The sequence below is a fragment of the Megalobrama amblycephala genome, linkage group LG10 (assembly GCF_018812025.1).
Source record: "Megalobrama amblycephala isolate DHTTF-2021 linkage group LG10, ASM1881202v1, whole genome shotgun sequence".
Taxonomy (NCBI): Eukaryota; Metazoa; Chordata; class Actinopteri; order Cypriniformes; family Xenocyprididae; genus Megalobrama; species Megalobrama amblycephala.
Window position 1 is genome coordinate 30,200,010 of NC_063053.1, and position 25,134 is coordinate 30,225,143.

The 25,134-nt window shown below is 36.6% G+C and overlaps 1 protein-coding gene across 2 annotated transcripts in view; it reads right to left on the reverse strand.

Annotated features, from left to right (window-relative positions):
• The window catches only part of fam135a (family with sequence similarity 135 member A), a 32,450-nt gene that overhangs the window by 2,907 nt on the left and 4,409 nt on the right, over window positions 1-25,134 (reverse strand). Inside the window, exons 3-18 of one of the 2 annotated variants that reach the window (XM_048205741.1) lie at window positions 24,463-24,589; window positions 19,768-19,847; window positions 10,496-10,635; window positions 10,324-10,394; window positions 10,009-10,182; window positions 8,349-8,475; window positions 7,576-7,729; window positions 6,097-6,174; window positions 5,638-5,687; window positions 4,990-5,148; window positions 4,713-4,786; window positions 4,462-4,616; window positions 1,794-3,600; window positions 732-892; window positions 544-635; window positions 143-240 (exon numbers count right to left, since the gene is read on the reverse strand). In XM_048205741.1, the coding sequence (XP_048061698.1) occupies window positions 143-240; window positions 544-635; window positions 732-892; window positions 1,794-3,600; window positions 4,462-4,616; window positions 4,713-4,786; window positions 4,990-5,148; window positions 5,638-5,687; window positions 6,097-6,174; window positions 7,576-7,729; window positions 8,349-8,475; window positions 10,009-10,182; window positions 10,324-10,394; window positions 10,496-10,635; window positions 19,768-19,847; window positions 24,463-24,539 (3,497 nt within the window). In that variant the 5' untranslated portion in view covers window positions 24,540-24,589. The remainder of the gene's footprint in view (window positions 1-142; window positions 241-543; window positions 636-731; window positions 893-1,793; window positions 3,601-4,461; window positions 4,617-4,712; window positions 4,787-4,989; window positions 5,149-5,637; window positions 5,688-6,096; window positions 6,175-7,575; window positions 7,730-8,348; window positions 8,476-10,008; window positions 10,183-10,323; window positions 10,395-10,495; window positions 10,636-19,767; window positions 19,848-24,462; window positions 24,590-25,134) is intronic. The other variant, XM_048205742.1, reaches the window with a different exon arrangement.

Genomic DNA, 25,134 nt, shown 5'->3' on the forward strand with positions numbered 1-25,134 from the left:
ATGACAAAGTCATTGAAAAAAAATATTTTTTGAAACTTGGGAAAGGAAAAAACAAATCTTGAATGTAAATCATGTTTGTAGATCTCTAAAAATATCTGAGTTTTACTTTCTCATATATTTGAGTTTGAGGAAAAGATCTTACCTTATCTTGGAAACTGTGAGGTTGTAGATCTGTATGTACTGCACTATTTCATCCAAAAGTCTGTCAGTCATTGACTCAAAATCTGCAAATGTGTCATTCTTGAAAAAAAATAAAATAAATAAAATTATATATATATATATATATATATATATATATATATATATATATATATATATATATATAAATAAATAAAGGTTAAAGTTTCAAAACATCACATTTTAACTTTTTTTTATTTCAATTTCTTTTCCAAGTCAACTGAAGTTTTTCTTGTTTAAAAGCATGTCCAGTGCTTTTACATATACTTTTTACTTAAAGTGTGACTTAAATATTAATAAAATATTTATGATATTTATTCTCTAAACTGCCCATCAAACCCAGTGCTTGTTCATGGGACGGTTTACCTGATTGCGCTCTGACATTAGGAAATCTATACGAGCACCAGGTAAGCCGAGCTCCAGATATGTCTTCACTAGACGCAGATCTGCGCTGTTACCTAAAGAAAGGGTTTTTATTAAAAGAAAAAAAAAATGTTTATCTGTTAATTAGGACTTTTTTCAGTTTAAAGGAACAGAGTAATGTGACTGCTTACCATCCAGGCCGTGTACACACACTATGAGGTGTATGCCCTCATCACAGTTTTCATCCTCATCCATGCTGAAATATGGCACAGTGGATGCCAGATCTGCCACCTCACTGTACAGGAACCCTGGCAACTTTAGTTGCTTCAACTCCTCTTTTGCTTGGACAAACCTAAAGATTCATACACAGGTATTAACTCATGCATCTGCAATCCACAGTTTCTATGTATTATGCATAAGAAACATGAACTCCAGTAGCTATATGGCTACTGGTTAACATTAATATAATAGACCTAGTGTGACATCTGTTGAAAATAAAAGTTATAGAAGCAGAAGAAAAGTCACTGAATTTTGATGAAAGATTATGAAGACAATGATCTTTATCTAAACGGGATATTATTTGCGGTCATTTTAAAAATATATATATAATAAATGTATTCAGCAAGGATGTGTTCAATGAATCAAAAGGTTGTAAAAATATTCATGTTACAAAAGGGTTTCTATTTAAAAAAAAAAAAAAAAAAAAAAAAAAAAAAAAAGGTTGATTTTTTAAAACTTTCTATTCATTAAAGAATCCTGAAAAAAAATGTATGCTTCCACAAAAACATTAATAAGAAATGTTTCTTGTCCACCAAATTAGCATATTAGAATGATTTCTGAAGCATTATGTGGCACTAAAAACTAGAAATTCAGCCATCACAGAAATAAATTATATATTTATATTATATATTTAAAAATATATTGAAATAGCAAAGTTATTCTAAAATTGAGATTTATTTAGAAAACAAAAACATCACACATTTTTTAATCATGCAAAAAATAAATAAATAAATAAAATAATAATAATATAATAATAATAATAATAATAATAATAATGAGAATTGTGTATAAAGTAAATATTTACTAATATATATATATATATATATATATATATATATATATATATATATATATATATATATATATATATATATATATATATATATATATATATATATATATATAATTTATTTATTTATTTATTTTTTTTCCCCTTGTAAAAATAAATGGTGAGTGAAAAAAAGAAAACTCACGCTGTCATCTGAGCAGTAGGGGCGCTCTTGTACCAGCACAGGTCGTTGCTGGTTGGATCTGGTCCAGGAGGCCGTGTCTGCAGGCCAACTGCGGGGATGTAGGTTTCCTGGAGCTGTTCCAAACCCAGGTGATCATAAAAAAGGGTTCTTCCCTCTGCTCCCCCATCCTCACACCTCCCTTCCTCCCCTGGGAGTCCATTAACATAAACCAGCCCGTCTGTCTCCTCATAGTAACCATTCTCAATATTTTCATGTTCCTGCTGCTCCTCCTCCTCATTCTCTTCGTCATTAGCATTGGGGGACGTCTGAATCCCCAGCGTCACGGCTGCAGTCTCCAATGGGCTGATCTCAGATATATCAGTGCTGGAGCGAGAGCCGAAGTAGTTCTCCACAAAGCCTTTCTTCACCAGGTCCGTGCTGCTAGTGACTGATGTACTGGACTGGGCAGCCGTCTGAGGCTCACTACATGCTTCTGGCCCCAGAGCTACACCACCTGGAAGTTCTGTCTCAGTAGAACCTGTCGGCCTGTCAGGAGCAGAAGTTTCACAGCGGGACTGGAGAGCAGAGTGCTCATCGTGAGACACAGGCCCATCTCCATGACTGATGGGGGCTTTTTGTTGAGCCAAAACTCTAGAGCTTGACTGCAGAAGGCTGTGAGATTCTCCCGAAAAGATGAGACTCTGTTCCTGCACCAGGATGCTGGACTTCCTGCTAGTGTCCTCTGTCTCCACCTCATCATCCGAGGGGAGGGAGTTAATGGAGGTAAGGGAAGACTGGACTCCGCTGATGCCGCTGGTGCTCTCTGGATTCAGGCCCTCCAACGCGGTGGTTCCTCTGGAGGCAGGGCTGAGCGGAGGTGGTCTCTGGTGGGTGATCTGTGGAATAAGCTCTGTAGGTGCCTCGAGGCCAGAAGAAGCAAAAGGAGATGGAGAAACCGGTGCTAGCTGTGTCGCAGAGCTGGGCTCACTCTCGATTCCTGAGTCTGAGAGCCTGGAGGAGGCTTGAGGAACACAATCACTCCTCAGTGCGGCTCCACAAGCTCCAATGTGCGTGGCGCCATCCCCAACTCGACTCTTGAACTCTGAGAAATCGGTCTGTGTAATCTCTGGAACATCCCTCCTGGGGGTTGGATCTGAGTGGTGCGGTAAGAGAACGGTGACCTTATCGCCCAGGTAGGGGTCCTTGTCGCTTGGTCTGACATCAATATGTCTGAGCCCAGCAGGTGGATGTGTCAAATCAACTCTGGCAGCTGCACCCTGTGTGGCTTCTGCTCCAGTACCTGCCTGGGGCCTAGCCTGCATTTGCAAACTCAAAAGATTGGAAAAGCTGTCGCTCTGGACACTGACGTTGCCTAGAATGTCACTTGTGGTACAGTCTTTAGCACTCTGAGCACAATGCGTGGTTGTGGTTACATTCTGGAGGATGCATTTGCCTTTATCATCTGGCTCGTCTTTCGGATTGCACTGAGCATCAACTTCTTTGGATTTGGTGGTTGGTTCGCCGAGAGGAATCTTCAAGTTCTTGTAGCCTGTGAGGACCACAGAGTCTTTTGAGGTCTGCCTGACCAGCTTCTTTGAATTTTCAGTCTTGGCATTCTTCTTCAGCTTGATGGATTTGGCTTTGGATTTAAGGGGAGGCTCGTTTTGCTCAGGCCAAGAGGTGGTGAGGGCAGCTTGCTGCTTATCAGGGCATGGACCAAGGGCTCCCAATCCACTAGCAATGCAGTCCTTTGAGTTGGACCTGTCTGCTTTAGTGGACATAGAGCCACTCCTAGTGTTATGTAGACCAAGCCATGGACCATCACGATCTTCAGGGTAAAAACAATATAGTAAGCAAGATAATGTTTGGCAGACATATTAATCCAAAGTGACTACAGTACATTTAATACAGGGACTGTTCCACTGGTGCAACTTGAGATTAAGGACATAATGCTGATAATTCCTGAAATGCTACATATAGGTTCTGAAACGTTACACTTTTCATTACCAAACATATCTTTAACCACTATGCCACACCCAGTGTATCCTAAAGATATCATGAACTAGCATAAAATGGATATGAAATATCAAAGGTCTCGTCCCTTTTTACCCTTTGTTTATACCCTTTGGTTCAGGGGTGTCCAATCCTGCTCATGGAGGGCCAAAGTCCAGCAGAATTTAGCTACAACACCAATTAAACATTAAATCAAGATCTTCAGGTTTACTAGAAACATCTAGTCAGGTAGGTTGGAGATAAACTATGCAGGAAGGTGGCCTTGCAGAAGCAGGACAGATACTCCTGCTTTTGTTTGTTTAGTCTAGCAAAAGTATACTTGAAAGCTTGCATAATTGAAGCACTTTAAAAAAAGGTTAATCAGTGGTTGTGACACAAAATAAAACAAGCAAGACACATGTGGTATTAATAACTTGGGTGGAGCACCATTCTCATTGTAGAAAGCATTTTATTGGACAATATTTAAAAAAAAAACGCAAGGTGAGTCATTAGTAATTTCAATTTAAAATGAAGCACCACAAAACTCCAACATTAGTTTCAAAAATCAAAATTTTTAAAAGGAAACTCCTTTAAAAGGAAACTCAATTTTCTGCATTGTTTTTTTCTTATGAGCTGATGGCTAAAATGATAGTCAAAGATTCTCATGTAATCAACCAAGGGGTGTTGTTACACCTACCTTCAGTAATGGATTCTAAATATCTGTCCTCAAAGATGATTGGTAGGGAGTTCACATCTCCATCAAGATCAGCACATTCAACAGGAAGAGATGGTAAGGACAGGAAGTAGGAAGAGTTTTTGATAGCTGTGGTCATCTGTTGGTGACTGTGAGCACTGTTGAATAAAGTAGTTCATTTGAATATCATGATAACTGACATCTACTCTTTGTTCTAAATAAATACATTACAGTAATGATATTTTAAGACATACTGCAGTTCCTGGTAGGCCAGAGCACTCTGTCTTGGGTGTTCAAGACAAAAGAAAGCTTCTGCAAATCTTTGCACCTAAAAATATTGTATTTATAAAGTTATAAATGCAATATAAGTAAAGCCAGAAATATACTCTGCACAAACAATTCTAACTATGCAACCTCAATTTCACGCATCTTCATGTTATAAAATGTGTCAGAATATAATGCAGTGCATAACAATGCAAGTATGCAAATACTGTATAATATGCATATGGTAGAAGTAATCTCAGAGCTCACCCGTAGTGTGTGGTGCTCCTGGGCCAACAGCGCAGAGACACGCTCATTCAGAGACACCACTTCCAGGAAATTCCCCCACAATGCCATAAGCAGAGAGCACAGCTGTGCCAAATTCATGTTCACCAGTTCAGCCAACTCATCTGGGCTCTCTGCCCTCTGCTGCAAGATCACATACATATATATATATAAAAGAATGCAGTAAACCATCTTGAGGCACCAGTCAAGCCAACTACAAACAAAGGGAGGTATGAATGAACTTAACTTATGGTACAAGTAATTTTTCATTACAGTAATGGTATAAAATCACTGAAAAAATTACAAACCCTAGAAATAAGTTGTAATGCCTATTTTTGCATAGCCCAGTGAATTATATATACTTGAAAAAAATGGATACAAACCAAAACACATGAATATTCACAATAAGTTCATGATAAGTCTGGAATCAGTGAAACAAAAACTTTACATTATGTAATGTAGAAGTTAAATAATTTAAAGTAGTGCTAACCAGGGGGGCCGGGGCCCACTAGGAGGCCTAAGTATTTTTGAACTACTCCATGTTTGCACATAAATAATGTAAAACTGAATGAAAATAATAAAAAAATTATATTGAAAGTGTTATACTAACTTCACTTGATATTCATGTCATACCTTGACTTGCTCACAAAGCTCATTAAGTCGGGCCTCCACATCAAGTTTCTCTAAAAAAAAGAAAAGAAAAGAAAAGAAAAGAAGAGACAGCCGAGTGAAAATGTTGTTTCTACAGCAGCAGTAAGAAGTGAATGAGAGACAAGAGTCTGTCTGAAGAGCCTGTGACTGACAGCACATGAGAGGGAGCTAGAGGAACAACAGCACAGGAAGGAGGAGTCAGAGGACAGAGAATACCAGCAATGTTCAAGCAATTGGACTGATCCAAAAATCAGCCTGAGATCTGAGATACTGCTAAAGGAAAAAGGACTAAGCTGAGCTATGAACTCCCTCACCGAAGGACACTTGTCATTGACAAACATCCAAGTTAGGGGGAACAGAAGAAAGAAATAGAGCTAAAAAAGGACACAAATGAAAGGCAAGAGGCATGTGGAGCCGAGGGTCGGTTTTGGAGGGACATACCTATGTAGACGTGCCTTTGGCCTGGAGGATAAGGTCTTCTGAGAACTCGTTCATAAAGGACCTGCATGCTGGGCTTGGCTAGTGGTGGGATTGCACATATAGGCACGTTTAAAACTTTCACTCTCCCCTTTTGCTGTTTGAGCTTAAAATGAACCCTTAAATACATGCAAGTTCAGTCACGAGATACATTCGGGTCAGAAGCAGCAAAGGGTGAGTAGTTTAGCTTTGACTGAGTGAGTGAAGGTTTACAGTGAAAGTTCTGAAGGGATTTGTATTAAAGACAAAAACAAAAAACGGAAGATGAAAGGATCTGCTTGCTTATACATACATAAGAAAGAGGGCAGAGGCACAAATGAGGGACGAGGGCTAATTAGAAACATTACGCAGATAAATAAGACATTAAAAGGTAAATGTCCATTGAACAGCAGCTTTTCCTTAGTCTCTAAGAAGTGAGTGGGTGCATTAGTATGAGTGAGTGTTCAGTGATGGGCTCTGATGAGATTAAAAAAAAAAAAAAAGTTAATGTGAAGGAAAATAATTCAAATGCATATACAACAAATACCACTATATATATATATATATATATATATATATATATATATATATATATATATATATATATATATATATATATATATACACACACACACACACCATAGCAATAAGCCAAAAAGATATGTTCAAAAAAACTGCAGCAAAAGTTTAAATATAATAATAATACATATAATCACATATAATTAAACAAAATTAAATATATCACAATATACAAATATTATGGAGCAATGATTCAAAAACTGAAGAAAATTAGTCCCAGGGGTTTCAAAAAGCTTCTCTGAAGTTACTTCCAAGGGGTCCGTGGAAAAAATGATATATAATGCTAGATATTATATTTTTGTGGTAACCATGAAACAGTCTTTGATTTATTTTTTTAAATATAATGTTTGTAACAATGTAAAAGGCTTTATTGTCACTTTTGATCAATTTAATGGATCCTAGCTGAATAACAAGGTGAATACAATTTTTACAGTGCCCAAACTTTTGGATGGTAGTATATATTAGGGCCTTCGATAATGAACGCGATATTGCGTGGCTTGTCAGTGAACTACGGCTCTGTCTATTAAATGCCGCTCCATTTGAAAGCAGGTGATGGCGATTTAGCGGTAATCAGGGAACCGGCTTTACTGACGAAATGCGTGTGACGATCTCATGCGATATATCGTGCAGCCCTAGTATATATTGCTCACACATACACATACTGAAGCTCAGTGGTTAAACTGGGTTTAGTAATGAAAGTGTGGTTAAAATAACACCCTTCTGAAATATTAATTCCAATGTTAAAACAAGTTTAAGCAAAACATGTAAATTAGTTACCAAAATGCCTTTTACAGTGTCAATGATTGAAGTGCAGTGTAAAAAGGTTGTAAAATAAATAATTTTGGTCTTCCATTTTATTCTTTCAGTTCTGATGGGACTACATACCTAGCTCCATCCGCTGGGATGCGGGCAGATTCTTGGTCAGGGAGGTCAAGTAACAAAACAGCCCCTGATATGCCCGCAGCAAGCTGGCACACATGTTCTCGTGCAGGCTGAAGGCATGCTGTAGGCACTGATCCGATACCAGGAAGGATTTGCCCTGCAAATAATGAAAGAGGGCTTGATGCATCACTGAACATTGTATGAAAAGCAGGAGCATTAAGAGTTTTTGCACTGTGATCAAATCCAGTTCCCCTTAGAGATACAATCTATTATGTTTGAGATGTGTTTTCTATTCAATGAAGGTATAAAACTGAGTTTTAGTGAACTCTAGAGCTCACTATGCTCCGTCAAGGCACCTACATGGCAACTTAATGTGACTGGGGTCTCAAGAGACTTGCCGTGATGTAAAAATCACATCATCTCATTTACTGCACAGTAACAGCTCAAGCCTTTTAGTTACATAATGATGTCTATTTATGGACAGCCTTAAAGCTCACTCTGATATCATGAGAAAATCACTGCCTCTGTACTTTTCAGATGCAATGTCAGCAAAGTGTTTTTGACTAATTGGACTGAAACGAAAGACACTGCTCTCATTCGGCTTAAAAAAAAAAAAAAAAAAAAAAAAAAAAAAGAGCATTTGAAGTCAATGAAACCTGTGAAATTAATACATGAAAGCCTCTTTTTCTCTTGCATATTAGAGGTTGATTAAGGATATCTGATATGCTTCAGTTGAGTAAGGATATCGGTGTGTGCGTGTGTGTTTGTGTTCTTACATCTGGTGACAGCTGCTTGACGTAGGTGGTGCCAAACACCACAGATTCCAGTGGTGGGATGAGAGAGTCTTTGCTTTGTGCCGGAGCGTTACGATTTAACCAGGTGCTTTTTACTGGCCGCGGGAAACTGACGGGACAAACACTGACAGTTAAATTCAGCACACACATTTCTACTGATTTATAATAAAGGGACAATATTCAAAAGGTGCACCTTTTAAAAGTATTTTTTATGTTTTGTTTAAATAAATGAAAAATACTTTTGACAAATACACTCAAATTCAAAGGTGTGGGGTCAGTAAGATGTTTTAATGTTTTTGAAAGAAGTCTTTTATGCTCACCAAGGCTGTATTTATTTGATCAGAAAATACAGCAAAAACAGTGATATTGTGAAATATTACAAATTAAAAAAATTTATTTATTTTTTTCTGTTTTCTATTTCAATATAATGTAATTTATTCCTGTGATGGCAAAGCTGAATTTTCAGCATCATTACTCCAGTCTTCAGTATTACATGATCCTTCAGAAATGGCTCTAATATGCTGATTTGGCGCTCACAAAACATTTTATTATTCTCAATGTCAAAAACAGTTGTGTTGCTTTATATTTCTGTGGAAACTGTGATATACTTTTTTCAAAGTGTTTTTCCCAGGATATTAACGTCAGTCTATTTATATATATAAAAAAAAAAAGTGTGTGTGTGTTATATATATATGAAGAGTTTGGTTCCAAAACGCAATAACTCCATTTTGATTAATTTGAGTAAAAAGGTGTTTTCTTTACCAAGAAAGTGGCAAGATGAAAACCACTATTTTCTGTTTCAAACTTTCACATAGCATCTTTTGGTTATAAATACATAAAAAATTCAAATCTACATTTTGATTTTAAAAAGTTTATTATAAAAACGGATTATTTTTTTCCCCAAAATGCAATAAATCCATGACACTTTTTTTCAAAATGCAATTAATCCATCAATATAAAAGTTATTTTTCAAATTGAAAATACACAACAAAGTAAGTTGATTCATAAACAAGACAGAGTCTAAACTTTGCCAATATTTATCTTATATACAGGCATTTTACTAAAAATACATTCAGCCGTCGCTCCCAAAATGAATCTTGTTAATGTTATAAATTATTTGTCATTACCGATTAAAGAGTATCTGGCGCCACCGCACGGTTAAATAAACACATTTGCCGAGTACATTGGTATTAAAAACGGCTTTTTAAAAAAGCCTTCAATGTTTACAGTGGGTGGAATGGAGCGCTGTGATCGGTTGAGCGGATATATCACGTTCTGCAGAGAAGGGAGACTGGCGTTTGTCGCGTTTTGGAAAGAAAGGGAGAAAACATGACAGAATAACACGACGGATATCGCATTTTGCGCAAAATTAATAAATGACTTTTCAATGCCGACCAGATACAATACTGATTTTGGTGGAAACTCGATTTTTTGAAAATGCCGTTTATCGCGTTTTGGAACCAAACTCTTCATATATTATATATATATATATATATATATATATATATATATATATATATATATATATATATATATATATATATATATATATATATATATATATATATATATGGTAGTGTATGTTTTAAATTATATTAGATATTTTGACATCTGTAGGTCCAGTTCTCAGTGTACTGCTGACCTGATAAGAGGTTGATGCAGGGCCACCAGTGATGCGTGGATGGTGGCAGAGATGACAGACAGGTGGAAGTAGTCAAACATGACGTTGACATGCTGGTGGATGCCTCTGTTGAGGCTAAAGTGCAAACGCAGTGTGCGACTGCTGATGCTCTGGAGAGAACTAGGGTCCTCGGGCCTGAACACAGATAAAAACCAACACTGTTATATGGGAAACAATATATATTTTAGGTAATATTCTTTCTTTGTTCAAATCCTTAACCCTAAATATAAGCAACAGTATAATCTGAAAATAGCATTCAGTTATTAGTCTACATACGAGTAGTCGCCATCGGTGAAGAACAGGTCCAAAGACAGCTGAAAGTCCATTTCATTTAAGGACTCTTCCACCTGCAGGGGAAAATATACCATCACCACCTTCACTTGTGATGTATACAGAGGTAGATTTTAATCACTGAACCAATAATGTGGCTGTTGTTTGAGTCGCTCACCTTCTTTGCATCTAGCAGCATCATCACTTTGAATACAAGGACATCGTTGACAACAATCTCCTCATTTTTGTAAAGGATCTGAAAGGTTTTGCTGCAGACCACATCATCTTGAACTGTTGCTGGGAAAGCCAGATCTGAACCTGTGAGAAAACGCACATTAGAAGGCCTTTACAAAGCTCAGACACATGTGCTACTCTTCCATGTGAACCTATTAAAACAAAACAAAAAAAAAACACCATAATCTGCTATTTTTTAAAGTTTTAAATCATTCTGTTGTCTAAAAAAATCTTGTTTTCTGGCTTATGAAAATATGGAGTGATAAAGTAAACCAAATACAAGTTTGACATCAATGGCATCAACTTCAAACTTTATAAGAGTTTGAGCATCTTGCAACAAACTATATCGATGTCAACCCACATTACACATGCTTTTCAAACACAAAGCTAAAAAAAATGAATTAAATAAAATAAACATCTGACTCATACATACTGCCCTGATACTTTTATGAGGAAAGAATTCGGAGGAAAAAAAAAAAAAAAAAAAAATCCCTGGACAGATAATGATGCATCTCATCACATTTCACCACAGGCTGAAAGACATTACACACTCCAACAGACACAGAGCCTGTTAAAGTGCAAGCAAGGATTCTTTCAACCTTTCAATTCTTTCTTTTACAAGTTATTCAGCGAGTGATTTTTCTCATTTTCTTTTGTTGTTTGACAGATATCAGCCTAATACAGTAAACCTGCTGCTGTCACCAAGACCTAATGCACAGATCCTATTGACATGCATCCAACTTCTTTCCCCACTGATAACATTCACTTAAGACATAACCAACTGTGTTTACATGAATATTCGCCAAGACAGGCATTTCGACATAACAGTGTGTGTATTTGACCGTTTGAGTGCAATAATGTGCGAAAGACAACTGAAGGGTCGCACGCTGTCAGAGAGGCGGCTTGCCTATTAAAGTCATTCATATATCACACGCCGTTGCAATATGTACATTTGCGATATTTCGGTAATTTCTATATATCATGCAGCCCTATTATTAGGTATCATTCGAAAGCTTAAAAACAGTTTTGAAATTGGACATTGCGTTAAAATGGAAACTGTACTTTAAAACCTTTTAGCGGGCGGTGTCGTTTCATATTACAAAATTTATTTAAACTATTTTATAATCAATTTTTTTTCTAATCTTGACAAAACACATTGTCGGAAAGGTCAGAGAAGGTTCCATATTTGGTGGCTCTTTTGTGATAGAAGTGATATTGTGACAGAAATGTATTAATTTGTGACAGCAGAATGCGTAAAAAAAAAAATTCAGTATAAGTGGCTATTTTTAGTATAAAAACAATCTCATAGGAACTTCAAATTTTGTGATATCAACTTCAAATTTGGAACACAACTTGGTTAGACATATGGCTTTGAATTTATAGCAATTTTAGAGTAAAAATCATTTTGTTAAATATATATTTTGTATTAAATAAAAAAAAAAAAATGTTTCAGATAATTAAATGATCAGTTTTATCTAGGGCTTGGTGATATGGCCAAAAAAGTTATCACGATAAAAATTTTCATCTGATATCGATAATTATCACAATAAATGTCAAATCTTTATTTCTTTCCAATTTAAAGGTAGATTTTTGCTCCTGAGTGAAAGTTGTAGAAACCAGAAAGATAATTGTTGTTTTTTTCCATCAGAATATGACAAACACTTACATATTATAAAATGTTTTCTTTCTTAAGGTGCATATTGCAGGTTAAACATTTTTTTTGAGATGAATATATAACCTTGTACGAAAATACCATTAAAAAAAAAAAAGGTACTGCAGGATTTAAAAATGTTTTGCAGGACATAAGGGCACGAATTTAGTAGATAAAGTGACGGTCTCTGTAAAAAAACTTTTTTTTTTTTCTTTTTTTTTTTTCAGCGTCGCGTCATTTTACGTCACGAGAGGGAGTCGTTCACCAGGCTCTGTGTTGACTCAGTGCAGAGTAGGTTGATATTCAGTAACAGTGGTTGTGAATCAGTGTGTTTTCGGTAGTTTTTGTATTCTATTTATCATCCTCATGGTAAATTATGTTGATTGTGGAGGTTGCACAAACTCCAGCTTGTCAGGACATCGAGTCCAGAGGTTTACTAACAAGAAAAAGACAGTGCTATCTTCCGTGCCGGGGTGTGTTTTGTGCAGGTGAAGAGACGGGACTTCACTTCTGCATCTGCTTCGATAGACGCGTTAATTATAGAACGGAGGATTATCATCCCGGTAATATGATGCATTGTAATACTATTGTAAATTATGATATTAAATGAATAAACTTACACATGCGATGCTTCTTCACCGTTTTTACTTGAATCAATTTCAACACTGATGAATACAAATTATGTACACAAATGCATAGTTTCACACTCACACAAAACGTTTGAATTAACGTTTGAAAGTTCGAATTATGTGCTGGTAAGGTAAATATAATCATGATATCATATGCAATGTTCCCTCTAAGCTGCGCGCGTGTGAAAATGAGAAATAATTGCAGTGCTCTGGACAACCGCTATAGAATTATTGTCACTATAGAGTTAGAACCGGTGAATGCGGTTTACAGGTTTCATAGAAAGAGAACGATTGAGCGTGTGCGAGTTGGCTGGCCTTGAGCCAAATCAGTCGCGGTAAGAATACTGTAATGTTTGCGGACTAAATAAGAGAGGCAACGCGAAACGAAAAGAAATGTGAAATAAAACGTCATGTTTTAATGAAAAGTGGTGGAAATAACGGATGATGGGCACAGAATGCTAACAAAACTCTGAGACATTTACAATCACACCACAGCTGTAGCTTGCAAACTCAAAATACATCAGTGATATACCTCAGTTTAAAGGGGTTCTATGTAATAATGACACCCAGTGTTCAAAATAGGTACTGCAGTCCAAATTCAAAATATTTTTTGGCCCGCCCCCTCGTTCAAAGACGCTGGTTGCCAGCTTTTACAGCATATGGTTGCCAGCAACAATAGGGAGCGCAATTGACAATGAAAGCTGAGGAGACTTGCACACTGTAAGCTGATGAGTTGATTTATCTTTATAAAAAAACAAGTAAAAATCAGTAATAAAATATAAACAGCTCAAATAAATGCAATAGAATAAATAGAGCTATGAAACTAAGTTTTTCGGGTTAACTGGGTTTTTATTCAGGTAAGAAATACTACAGAAATTAAAGTAATCAAATGTAAAATAACACATTGTGTTATTTTGCATTGGTTACCTTAATTTCTGTAGTCTTTATTGCAAATAATTCTTACTATTAAAGTTATACAACGTATTCAGTCAAGAGCAGAAAGTGATTTTCTTTGTCTTTTGTTCTTTGATTAACATGACAGACAGCAGCAGGAATATTGGACTGCTGTCCCTTTAAGAATCTATGAACGGTGTTCAACGGACCCAATACTGTTACACACAACATGAGTTCACTTTCTTAGCTATTTAACGATTAAAAACTGACAGTGTTTATCTGTGTACTCGCCAAGACTGCCTGTGCCACTGGTTTTGACATACTTTTGTATGTATTTGACAGTTTAAGCGCAGGAAGGCGCTTATTTTTGGTACTTGTGACTCTGTTTGCTTTCTGTCTCTGTTTGAGACTGAGCGTGGCTTGTTCGCTTCACTAATATTGATCAGTGGTGCGCGCGATTTTGTGTGCGTGCGAAACCTGCGGGAATTACTAAAATTATGCGCAATACAAACACTACTTAACCGGAGCGAATGAGACGAGAGAGAGAGAGAGAAGGCGCCCGCGCGGGTGTGTGTCACTTCAGAAGAGAGCGAGAACGCGCAGCTGACGTTATTGCCTGATTCTCTGACCCAGTTTGTTTGCTGGTTTCCATGGTTGCAATACGCGGTGTTTTCCGCCAACTGGCAACCTGTGATGTCGAAATACTATTGGATAAACTGCAGAACGAGGTTTCGCACAGACCTAAACAAAAACAGACATTCCGACACGGAACGCACATTTTCAAAGTAGAATATCTGGCTGTAGCATTGTTTTTCTGAGAAACAAGTAGGTGAACTTAGCATGTTTCTTAAATATCTGCAAACATATTAGGGTATTTTTATGCTTTATTAAAGTAAAAATCTTACATAGAGCCCCTTTAAATAGATTTTTGCGTGTGGTGGTGGTGTGGGTTTCAGGGATGTTTAGATAACTATAAAAGAGCTAACGTTCACTTTTCTTAAAAATATTTAGCTATCAGATCTGTTTAAATGCTTCAGTTCGTTTTCACTTTATAATATATTAAAACAAATAGAAGCATTTAAACTGATATAATACTGTATATCAGTTTAAATACTTAAATATTATATGCCTAATAAAAAATTGATCTCACAAGGGGATTGTTTAGGGCTCCTTGCCACGAAAAATCTTGAAACCTCCTGGTATATAAAATCTGGGAAATTCAAAAGCAATAAACATGTAATTTTGATGGTTTAACACTGTCTGTTGCTAATAATTGACTGTACAAAAACACATTATGGTTGTTCCAAACCATCACTGTAACTGCTCATATTATATTATTATAAAGAATTGAACTGTCCTGCAGGAGGACAGAAATTATTTTTTAATAGAATTTCTTGGTAAAGACTGGTACAGTTAATACAGCAATGTGAAAAAATCTCAAGTAACCTAAAATGTGCTTAATTTAGTGACTAAACTGCTTGTTTTCAAACATATTATTTAATATATCACTTAAGTTACATCAAGGGTCAAATAAAACAGAAACGGCACATTAAAGTTAAATGTTACAGTTGCATGATAAAACCATTTTTTTGTGTGTGTTTACGTTCATTGTACAGGTCTGATATAAAGTATGTTTTTGCTCAGGTGGCCAAAATGTGCGCTCAACAGAGAAAAGTTTTGCCCAGCGAGAAAAAAAATTAGAGGGAACATTGATCATATGCATCCTCACACTATCAGTGATCGGCACTCATAACATAAACTCATAACACAGAATTAATGAATAAAGGATAACATGAAACACATACAGTAACATTATGTTCGTCCGCCGGCGGGAGACATGATCACGGATCCGTCAGAGATGCAGCTCGATGAAAACGTGAATTTTTTTACATTTGCTAACTACCAAATCAGTTGTGATGAGAAACCGCTATATCACGTAACGTTAGTGTGGACGGATCTTAACAAGTGTGACATACACCTGATCAAAGTTTATTAGTAATCAATAACGTTACTCCTAGATGACCAATACTAGTTTTGCTGTTGCTTTATACATGATAATAATCTGTACAATATTGCGATCTGAGCACAGTGTTGCATATCGTTAGCTAATGTGTAAATCTATAAGCTAACACCGGTCTCTGCCCTGTTCTCCACTGGTTCTCCTCACACCACAGCTCAATTTGTCTCCTCTGACCATTGTTCTGTCTAATCCTGGCCTGTCCCTGCTCTCTTGACCACATAGCAGGCTAATTGTATGGCTGTGGTCTGTTATACGAGTATGAATAAACATTTACAATTTCCTCAGCGTCCCTCCCGTTACGTCGCTTCCGATTTGGCATTTTTCAGATGTGGAAGTAACATCTTCTCACAAAAAAAACGACTCCAGAAGCTTAAGTAGCGTATTTCTACGTGTATTTTAAAGAAAATCTAGTTCCTACATTATTTTTCTATACATTGAATCACTGAAGCTCTAACCTGCAATATGCCCTTTAAAATTGCTCTTTTGACAGTAGCTTGAGTTGGGATGCAGATGTAAATTTGTGTTCATTAACAAAACAACCATCTGTAAAATTGTAATAACCTCATTTGTAAAGAGTAAAATTTGGTCTTCCATAGTATTTGGATCATGTTAACCAGGTAGAACCACACATTGCACCTCACTACTAGTGGTTCAACGGATCACAAAACTCACGGTTCGGATCATATCACGGTTATTAAGTCACGAATCGGATCATTTTTCGGATCAGCACAAAAAAAAAATTGTGCTTTGCATTCATTACTTAGCCCACTTTAACTACTCCGATACCACAGCAGAAACTACAAGCCTAACTAATACATTATTAAAGGCAAGTGAACAAGACTGTAAAAAGAACAAATACTGTACACCAATTACGAGCATAGATAAATACAACATAAAGTTACAAATAAAGTATAAGGTCTAACTGTAGTGTTAATTTTCGTGTACAGAAATGCAATAAATGTATAATGACACTGTTCACTGTATAAATTTAATATAGATTATTCTTTGTTAAAGCTGTGTTTTGTTGTTAAATTTACATGACAGACAACAGCAGGTATTTTTAAGTTGCTGTCACTTTAAGAGTAAGACCCCATGCACACTCATATCCAAAAGATACACATCCGAATTTTCACCTCGTTCAATTAAGACATAACCGAATGCGTTTACGAGAATACTTGCCAAGAGGGGTATTTTGACTGACATAATGCGTATATTTGTCCATCCAAGAGCATTGAAGACGCGAAAGAGGAACCAATTTGGAGTTCGCGAGGGATTTGAAACTGAAACGCGCCGCTCTCTGTGTGCGTGCGAGCCTTATATGTATGCGCGTCTGGGTGTGCGATACCGAATTAAATCCTCTTTTGCCTCTTCTAGCACTGAAATGGTTTTATATCCTTTTAAAGGGATAGTTCACCCAAAAATGAAAATTTTATGTTTATCTGCTTACCCCCAGCGCATCCAAGATGTAGGTGACTTTGTTTCTTCAGTAGAACACAAATGATGATTTTTAACTCCAACCGTTGCCGTCTGTCAGTCAAATAATGTGAGTGGATGGGAACTTCTACTATAACAGTAAATAAAACTTGCATAGACAAGTCCAAATTAAACCCTGCGGCTCGTGACGACACATTGATGTCCTAAGACACGAAACAATTGGTTTGTCTGAGAAACCGAACAGTATTTATATCATTTTTTTACACCACTATGTCCAACTGCGTTCAGCATTCGCTTAGTGATGTCTGATCGCGCTCCGATAGCGGCAGTGATGTCTCGCGCATATACTTCAATGAGAGCGAGACATAACTGCCGCTGTCAGAGCGCGATCAGACCTTACTAACGAGTGCTGAACGCAGTTGGACATAGTGGTGTTTTAGAGGTAAAAAAATGATATAAATACTGTTCGGTTTCTCGCACAAACCGATCGTTTCGTGTCTTAGGACATCAATGTGTCGTCACGAGCCGCAGGGTTTAATTTGGACTTGTCTATGCAAGTTTTATTTACTCTTATAGTAGAAGTTCCCATCCACTACCATTATTTGACTGACAGACGGCAACGGTTGCAGTTAATAATCATCATTTGTGTTCTACTGAAGAAACAAAGTCACCTACATCTTGGATGCGCTGGGGGTAAGCAGATAAACATCAAATTTTCATTTTTGGGTGAACTATCCCTTTAATGTGTAACTAGCAAGACAAAACACGTGCAAATGATAACCTTTCACTCTATTGAGGTTAAACTTACAATTGATCCGTGAATCACATGTGTGCCGAACCGTGGGGCTTGGTCCGTACGGATCACGGATCAACAACGATCCGTTTAACCACTACTCACTACCATGGTAAAATGTAACTAGGCTATATGGTTTCTATGGTATTTGTTATGAAAAACAGAAGTCTAAAATCAATTAGTATAAATACAAATGCACAAAAACCGCTATAGCTTAATAATAATAACAAAAAAAATAAAATAAAATACTGCAATTATATTACATTACTCCTTTAATGTCTACATTAGTAATTTAATAAAATTTGATATGAATATATCCCACATTTCTGCCACAATCCCATGGTTTCAGTTAGTGCTACTACAGTAAACAAACTTGTCAACTGAAAAGCCTGCTATCGTTTTGTCATCAGCATCAGTGTTGTTGAGAAAGTCAATGCGGTTCCAACTGGTTTTAAAATAGTTGAAATCACAAGGCATTGGATTTACTGGCAAAACACGATAAGGTATCAGGGATCATCAATCCAGAAACATACAATACAACTTAAAGTCCCTGTAAAGTAAATTCTGAGAATTGTTTCTAAACACATTATAAATGTTACAAATGTATTGCTGAAACACATTACAAAGACTGTGAACTACGTAGTACTGAAGTGTGATGTAAGAGCGTTTAACAGTTTTTCACCAATTCTGTGTTCAGGATTTTTTGGGCGGAGTTAAAACTGGGGCTCGATGACGCACTGGAGCCGCAGAGCATGGCCCCGTCCCTAACACTATATAACCGTCGATGATGCACTAGAGCCACCGAGCATGTGGTCGCCCCTAACGCTACAGCGGCTCGCCCGCTCAATCTCAAGTGTCATTACCGTTAGTAATACAGCCTACATTACCTGGTTATTACCTGGTTGTGATAATATAAAAAACAGCTTGGTCGGTCTCCTTATTTAAATTTCCTAAAAACGATGAAATGAAGAAGGGGTGGATTAATTTAGTCTCTGCAGTGATAATTTTACACCGGATAGTTTTACAAACTTTCATCAAAGACAACTGGGATTCACTGATAATCCGCTGTGATTGGTGAATGGGGCTGAACAGACTATCTCCCACCGATAACCGATGATATGGGGCCGAACAGAGTCTCTCCTGTCCCAGCCTTCATCCTCCCGTCTCGCGGCGCCGACATCAGTACGTGACCACCAATGAGTCTAAGTTGCCTTGTGTGCTTATGTTATAATTAGTAGGTAGTCCACAGTAACTACTAAATTTTGCAACCCTCTAACGTGATTCTTTTGTTTATATTCATCAGTATGTTTGACTCATTAGACAAGCAAGTTGAGACGGCAGCTTTCGCGAGTGGGTGTGGTTTCAGAGCCGACAGCAGACACGCCCCTAGCGTTTGAGAGCAGAGAGTACGGCTTATTTTTTTTACGATTTTGATAACTTATTTCATTTACTTGGTGATTTTTTTAATCATTCAAATTTGGCTGGGTGGTTAATAACACATTTTTCTGTGATGTGACAAACTCAGAACACATACTTGGCTTTACAGGAACTTTAAATTACATTATAAAACAGCTAGCATCATAGTTTCAAGCCCACTTAACGTTCCTCTTTGATTAATAAAGAATATAAAACAGCTCATTTAAAACGTAGTTTCACAAACAACATTTTATGAAGCTTAAACACTTACTTTGTTGAAAAATAAACACGGCATCTCGCGTTTACTTGATTATCAACCATACCAACATCCACTGCACTGAATGTGGCATGTTCATTTGAAGTATATGAGTGTTTTTACCTATGGGATGCAGCAGACTGGCTTCCACCCTCTGCGGGATCCGTGGCGGCACTTTCACACCGGCTCGGATCTGATAGAACCTGTCAATACAGGAAAACAACAGTTTTCATCAAGTATTCAAAAAATAAAAAGCCGCAGACATTGCGGTTGTAAAAAATGTATGCCTTTTTTCTGCATCTCTAAAAACAAACACAATAATTATGAACTGCGTCGCTATCTAAACGACCCTTTTTTTTCCTTACAGAGAACAGCCGATGTAAGAAAAGCCTCTATTCAGCAGACAAGAGCCAGAAAAGATGTACAGTCATACAGAACTCTGCAGTTCACCTGACACAAAACCATGTTAACCATCACTTAACCACCAGCAAATGAGGCATGAACACTATATTGCTACACTTAAGAGCTTACTCAGAGCAAAACTTTCTGTATATGTAAAGCCATGGATAAGAATCTAAAAAATTAGTCCAATTTCACTTATTTTTTAGATATGTTTAGATACACTACCGTTCAAAAGTTCAGGTTGAGGTTTTATTATATATACACTTTTATTCAGCAAGGATGCATTAAACTGATCAAAAGTGACAGTACAGACATTTATAATGTTACAAAAATTTCTATTTAAAAAAATGCTGTTCTTTTTTATGGTTCATCTTCATACACATTTTTGCCAATAAGTTTCCATGACTTTTGAGGCAAATATTCATGACCTACTAAACATTCTTGGTTTATTTATTTTTCTAAAACTTTTCCAGGTCTGGAAATTGCCATTTTAAAATTCAATGACTTTTCCAGGTTTTCACGATGGTACAAACCCTCTCTTTTGTACTTTCTATTCATTCAAGAATCCTGAAATCATGGTTTCCACAAAAATATTAAGCAGCACAACTATTTAACATTAATAATAATAAGAAATGTTACTTGAGCACCAAATGAGCATATAAGAATGATTTCTGAAGGATCATGTGACACTGAGAACTGGAGTAATGATGCTGAAAATTCAGCTTTGCCATCACAGGAATAAAATAAGTTTTAAAATATATTCAAATAGAAATCAGTTATTTTAAACCGTAATAATCTTTCACAATAATACTGTTTTTACTGTATTTTTAAACAAATAAATGCAGCACTGATGAGAATAAAAAAAAAAAACATTTAAAAATCTTAACGACCCCAAACTTTTGAGTGTATATTGTATGTAAACATAACAAAAAGCATACTAGACATAAATTAATAGTAAAAACTCAGACTAAAAGAACTCTGCTCATAAGATCATAACATTTGAAGGAGTTTTCCATCTAATTTATTATTATTATTATTGAATTAGTGCCTGTATTTCTCTCTTACCACAATGAATCAGTCTACAAATTCAATACAGCTCGGGTAAAGCCTCATTTCTTTTGCCATTCCACTGCAGATTCAGCAATGCAGGAAACGCTGTCAGAATGTTTTAATACAGTATTCAGCAGAAAAATGCAGTTTAAAAACCATTAATACAACCAAGCCTCTTGAAAATGGATCATTTCTCTTTTAAAAAAAAAAAGAAAAGAAAAAGAAACCAGTCAGCTTTTCTTCTTAACGCGGTTCTTAAAAAGGAAGAAGCCACTGTGACCTCCAAAGAGAAGTCTCATGTCCTCTTAGTTCTTCATTTCTACTCAGAGCTCGGCTGAATAAACCGGACACACTGATCTGATCAGAGAGCTCCAGCACATGGCTGTATCCACACAGCTCTGTTTATATCCTGTGCCCCATCCTCCCATGCATTTGCAATGAAAGAGGAAGTTTAGGCCACCAAAATAGAGCTGCAATTATCCTTCTGACGAGAATATCATGACATCAAAAGCACACGGAGGCACTTATGGGGGAGTAAGGAGATGGGTAAGAATACTTAGTCGACAGGCTGGCCGGAACGCGGATCTGGGAACAGGAACAAACAACCAGTCCCCTTACAGGAGCTGAAGAGTAGAATGAGGGTTGCGTCAAGCTTCCTGTCGCACAGCTGAGCAAACCCAATGGCTCTCTGTTTTAGTTAGCCCCAAGGCGACAATGTCAGCAGATGTGGAATGTTAGCCTGAGGTTGCAAACTGCTGTGTTGACACCAAACAACCCTATTAGCACTGCCGATAACACAGCGTTTCTTCCTTTTCATTTGAAAACTACCCCTTTAGATGTTTACACTGCGACATAAAAAGTGTGAAGTTGCCTAACCTTACAACTAGTGTTGGGGAAAGTTACTTTTAAAAGTAATGCATTACAATATTACACTACTCCCTAGAAAGTAACTAATTGAATTACTTAATTACTTTTTATGGAAAGTAATCCATTACATTAGCTTTTTTTATCATTTGGGCTGGGCTTGCTTGTTTGTTTTTTTTTAAAGTTCTACTTTTGGCAAATGTAAAGACTGCCTCAGGCTGAAGGAAATGCAAAATCATATCTGTACAGTGTAATTTTTCTTAATATGGAGACAGGATAGGTGTCAGTTATTAAATGGGAGAACAAAGTAACTTGTGTGACTTATTTGAAAAAGTAACCGACATTTTCTTTTAAACTTAAAAGTAATGTCCTACTTTACTAGTTTTGAAAAAAGTAATCTGATTACGTAACTAACATTACTTATAATGGGTTACCCCCAACACTACTTACAACATCTCTTTAACTACATATATTTTAGAACAAATAACATTTTTACTTTTGATATCTAGCAAAAATAACTTTATATGCTAGTAAAGGCCAATATCATACTCATACCGCCCACCCCTAGTTATATCTAGCGACTGGTTTTGAAATGTGGGCTGCACTTGTAACTTTACCCTTACCTGTTCTGAATAAAACTATGGCTTTTCATAGAGAACAATGGGCTCTAGAGATTACATTACATTAGGATCTTGTGTGTTGAAATGCCCACGTTTCCATACTTAGGATAATTCTAGGTATGGCGTGTTCAGAAATGATCTGTACTGAATTTGGGTCATTTCAGGTTTTTGACACATACATCAAAACTTGTTAACCTCAATTGTATTCTTAGATTCTCTGCTAATAAAACTCTCTTCCTCATATTAAATATGTAAATGCATTCAGCTTGTCTATATCTATGATCTACATTATGCGTTAGTGGGGTTTGCTCATACTTAGCATTGTTTAAATTGCTAACCCAAAGTATGAAACTTTGCATCCTGCACCATTTGTGCTACAGATATGACTGAAACCTCAAACTGTGCATTTTAAGAATTAGTTCACCCAAAAATTAAAATTCTGTCATCATTTCCTCACCCTCATGTCATTACAAACCTACAAGACTTTTGTTTTTTCAGACCACAAATATGTGAATAAAAGCCTAAATTAAATCTGTCTATCATAAAAAGCGATTGTCTCTTCAGAAAATCTGGATTAAACCGCTCAATTCATTAGGTTCATTAAGATCTCTTTATGAACTTTTTGAAGCGTCAAAGTGTGGACTGTCAATGGAGGGACAGAAATCTCTCAGATGAGTAAATGATGACTGAATTTTCATTGTTGAGTGAACTAACCCTTTAAGGTGTGGTCACATTAATGACAATTCTGTGAAATTATGCTGTCAAAAAAGATCCGTTGTCAATAGTGTAGTGATGCATGAAGCACCTCTCACATAGAAGTCAATTTCAAACTTAACAAAATCTGCCTGTTCAAGCAGAAGCTCTCAAACTCACATCACATGAACTTGCTCCCAATTACATGGATCCCTACTGAATTGAATTGTTTGCAGAGCAACAGTAAATGTGAACAGTGACCACACATTTACACTGCAATTTAAAACATATAACATTGCAGTTACTAATCAGGTTACCAGCAAACCGCAAGTAACTCTAAATATAGTATTTACTCCATTCATCTGGCAATTGACAAGTGTACATTTTGGGACCTGACTGAGAAAAAAAAAAGGTATTTTGAAGTGCCCCTCTATGCAAGCCAACTCATGGAGAATCAGTCTGCAACATTAAGCATAGTTGTACAAGCAGACACTTGTGACGTGCCAGAACAGAAATAGTTGTGAGGAGACTCCTAAATTATGAATTCTAAGAAAAGCTGGTGCACGTATAGATGGAGAAGCTGAGACTCGTGCCGGCAAGCAGAGGCAGGAATGATGGAGACTGTACAGCACTGTAAGAGAGCATTGCTTGTTATTAATATCAGTAAAGATGATCTCATATGGAATGTCTAAATGGAGATAAGAGTTGCAGGCTGCAGGTTTCTGCGTCAAGAACAAACCAGGGTTTACCAATTAGGCTCAAAATTAAATAAATTGCAAATAAATTTAACTTGATTAACGCCAAAAATTCCAGAACAGAAAACTTGTGGAAGAAAAACATGAGAAAATCCAATAGGGGTTCGTGCTTTTGAATATCATTCAGTTTTGAATTCCTTCCAAAGATAACATCATTTTAAATGTAAATAAATGCCATCATTCCCCCACCTAGACAAACTTTCTAAAGTAAAAAATCCATCTTGATAAGGAGCAGGTGCCTGATACAACATCATCATACTAGGAAAATGTTTTCTTGTGCAATCCTTCGCTATTCCTTTGTTGTTTTAGTCATGGCTTCCAACCAAGATCATCCTTGAAAATATTTTATCTGTGTGTGCTACCTAACCTGGAATGACACTTTCTACAGAATAAGATCTTTAGTGGAACAGAAAGGTATTGGAACATGTTCTTACCCTCTTTGGAAGAGATCCACATTATAGAACTTGTGGAGCTCCACAGAGAACTCCACCGTGGCCTGGACCTCCGTCATGCTGGATTCAAGGCTGGAGGATGGCCTGTCTCAAACGATCTGCAGCAAAACTGTGCAGATACAGAACAAATAAACAAATTTATCAGTTATATCATCCCTAGTGGAAGGAAGAAACTGGAACAAATTTCTACCCTGAAATATAACCAGAAAAATACATTAAAACATATAGAAATGTGCAAAAAATGTTAAAGAAAATATGGACGTGTATCCAACAGTATATTAGAATATGCATATGCATATACTAACAGAATAAACTATTAAGTATCTAGCTTTGTGTGAGGAACAGATCAAAATATACACTACCATTCAAACAACTGGGGTTGGTAAGGTTTTTTTTAAAGGTTTTTAAAATAAGTCTTGAGCTCAACAAGGCTGCATTTATTTGATCAAAAATACAGTAATAACTTTAATATTGTTAATAGGGTTGTCCAAAGTACCGACTTCTGTACTAAGTCAGTACTAAATGTTATAATTCCATCTTTGAAAGCAGGCGTCTATCAGCGGATCCCTAATATATCTGCTGATAGACGCCTGCTTTCAAATGTTCCCGTGTGTTTCGGTGTAAGCTCTCAGTCTATTTAAAACATGTTTTTGA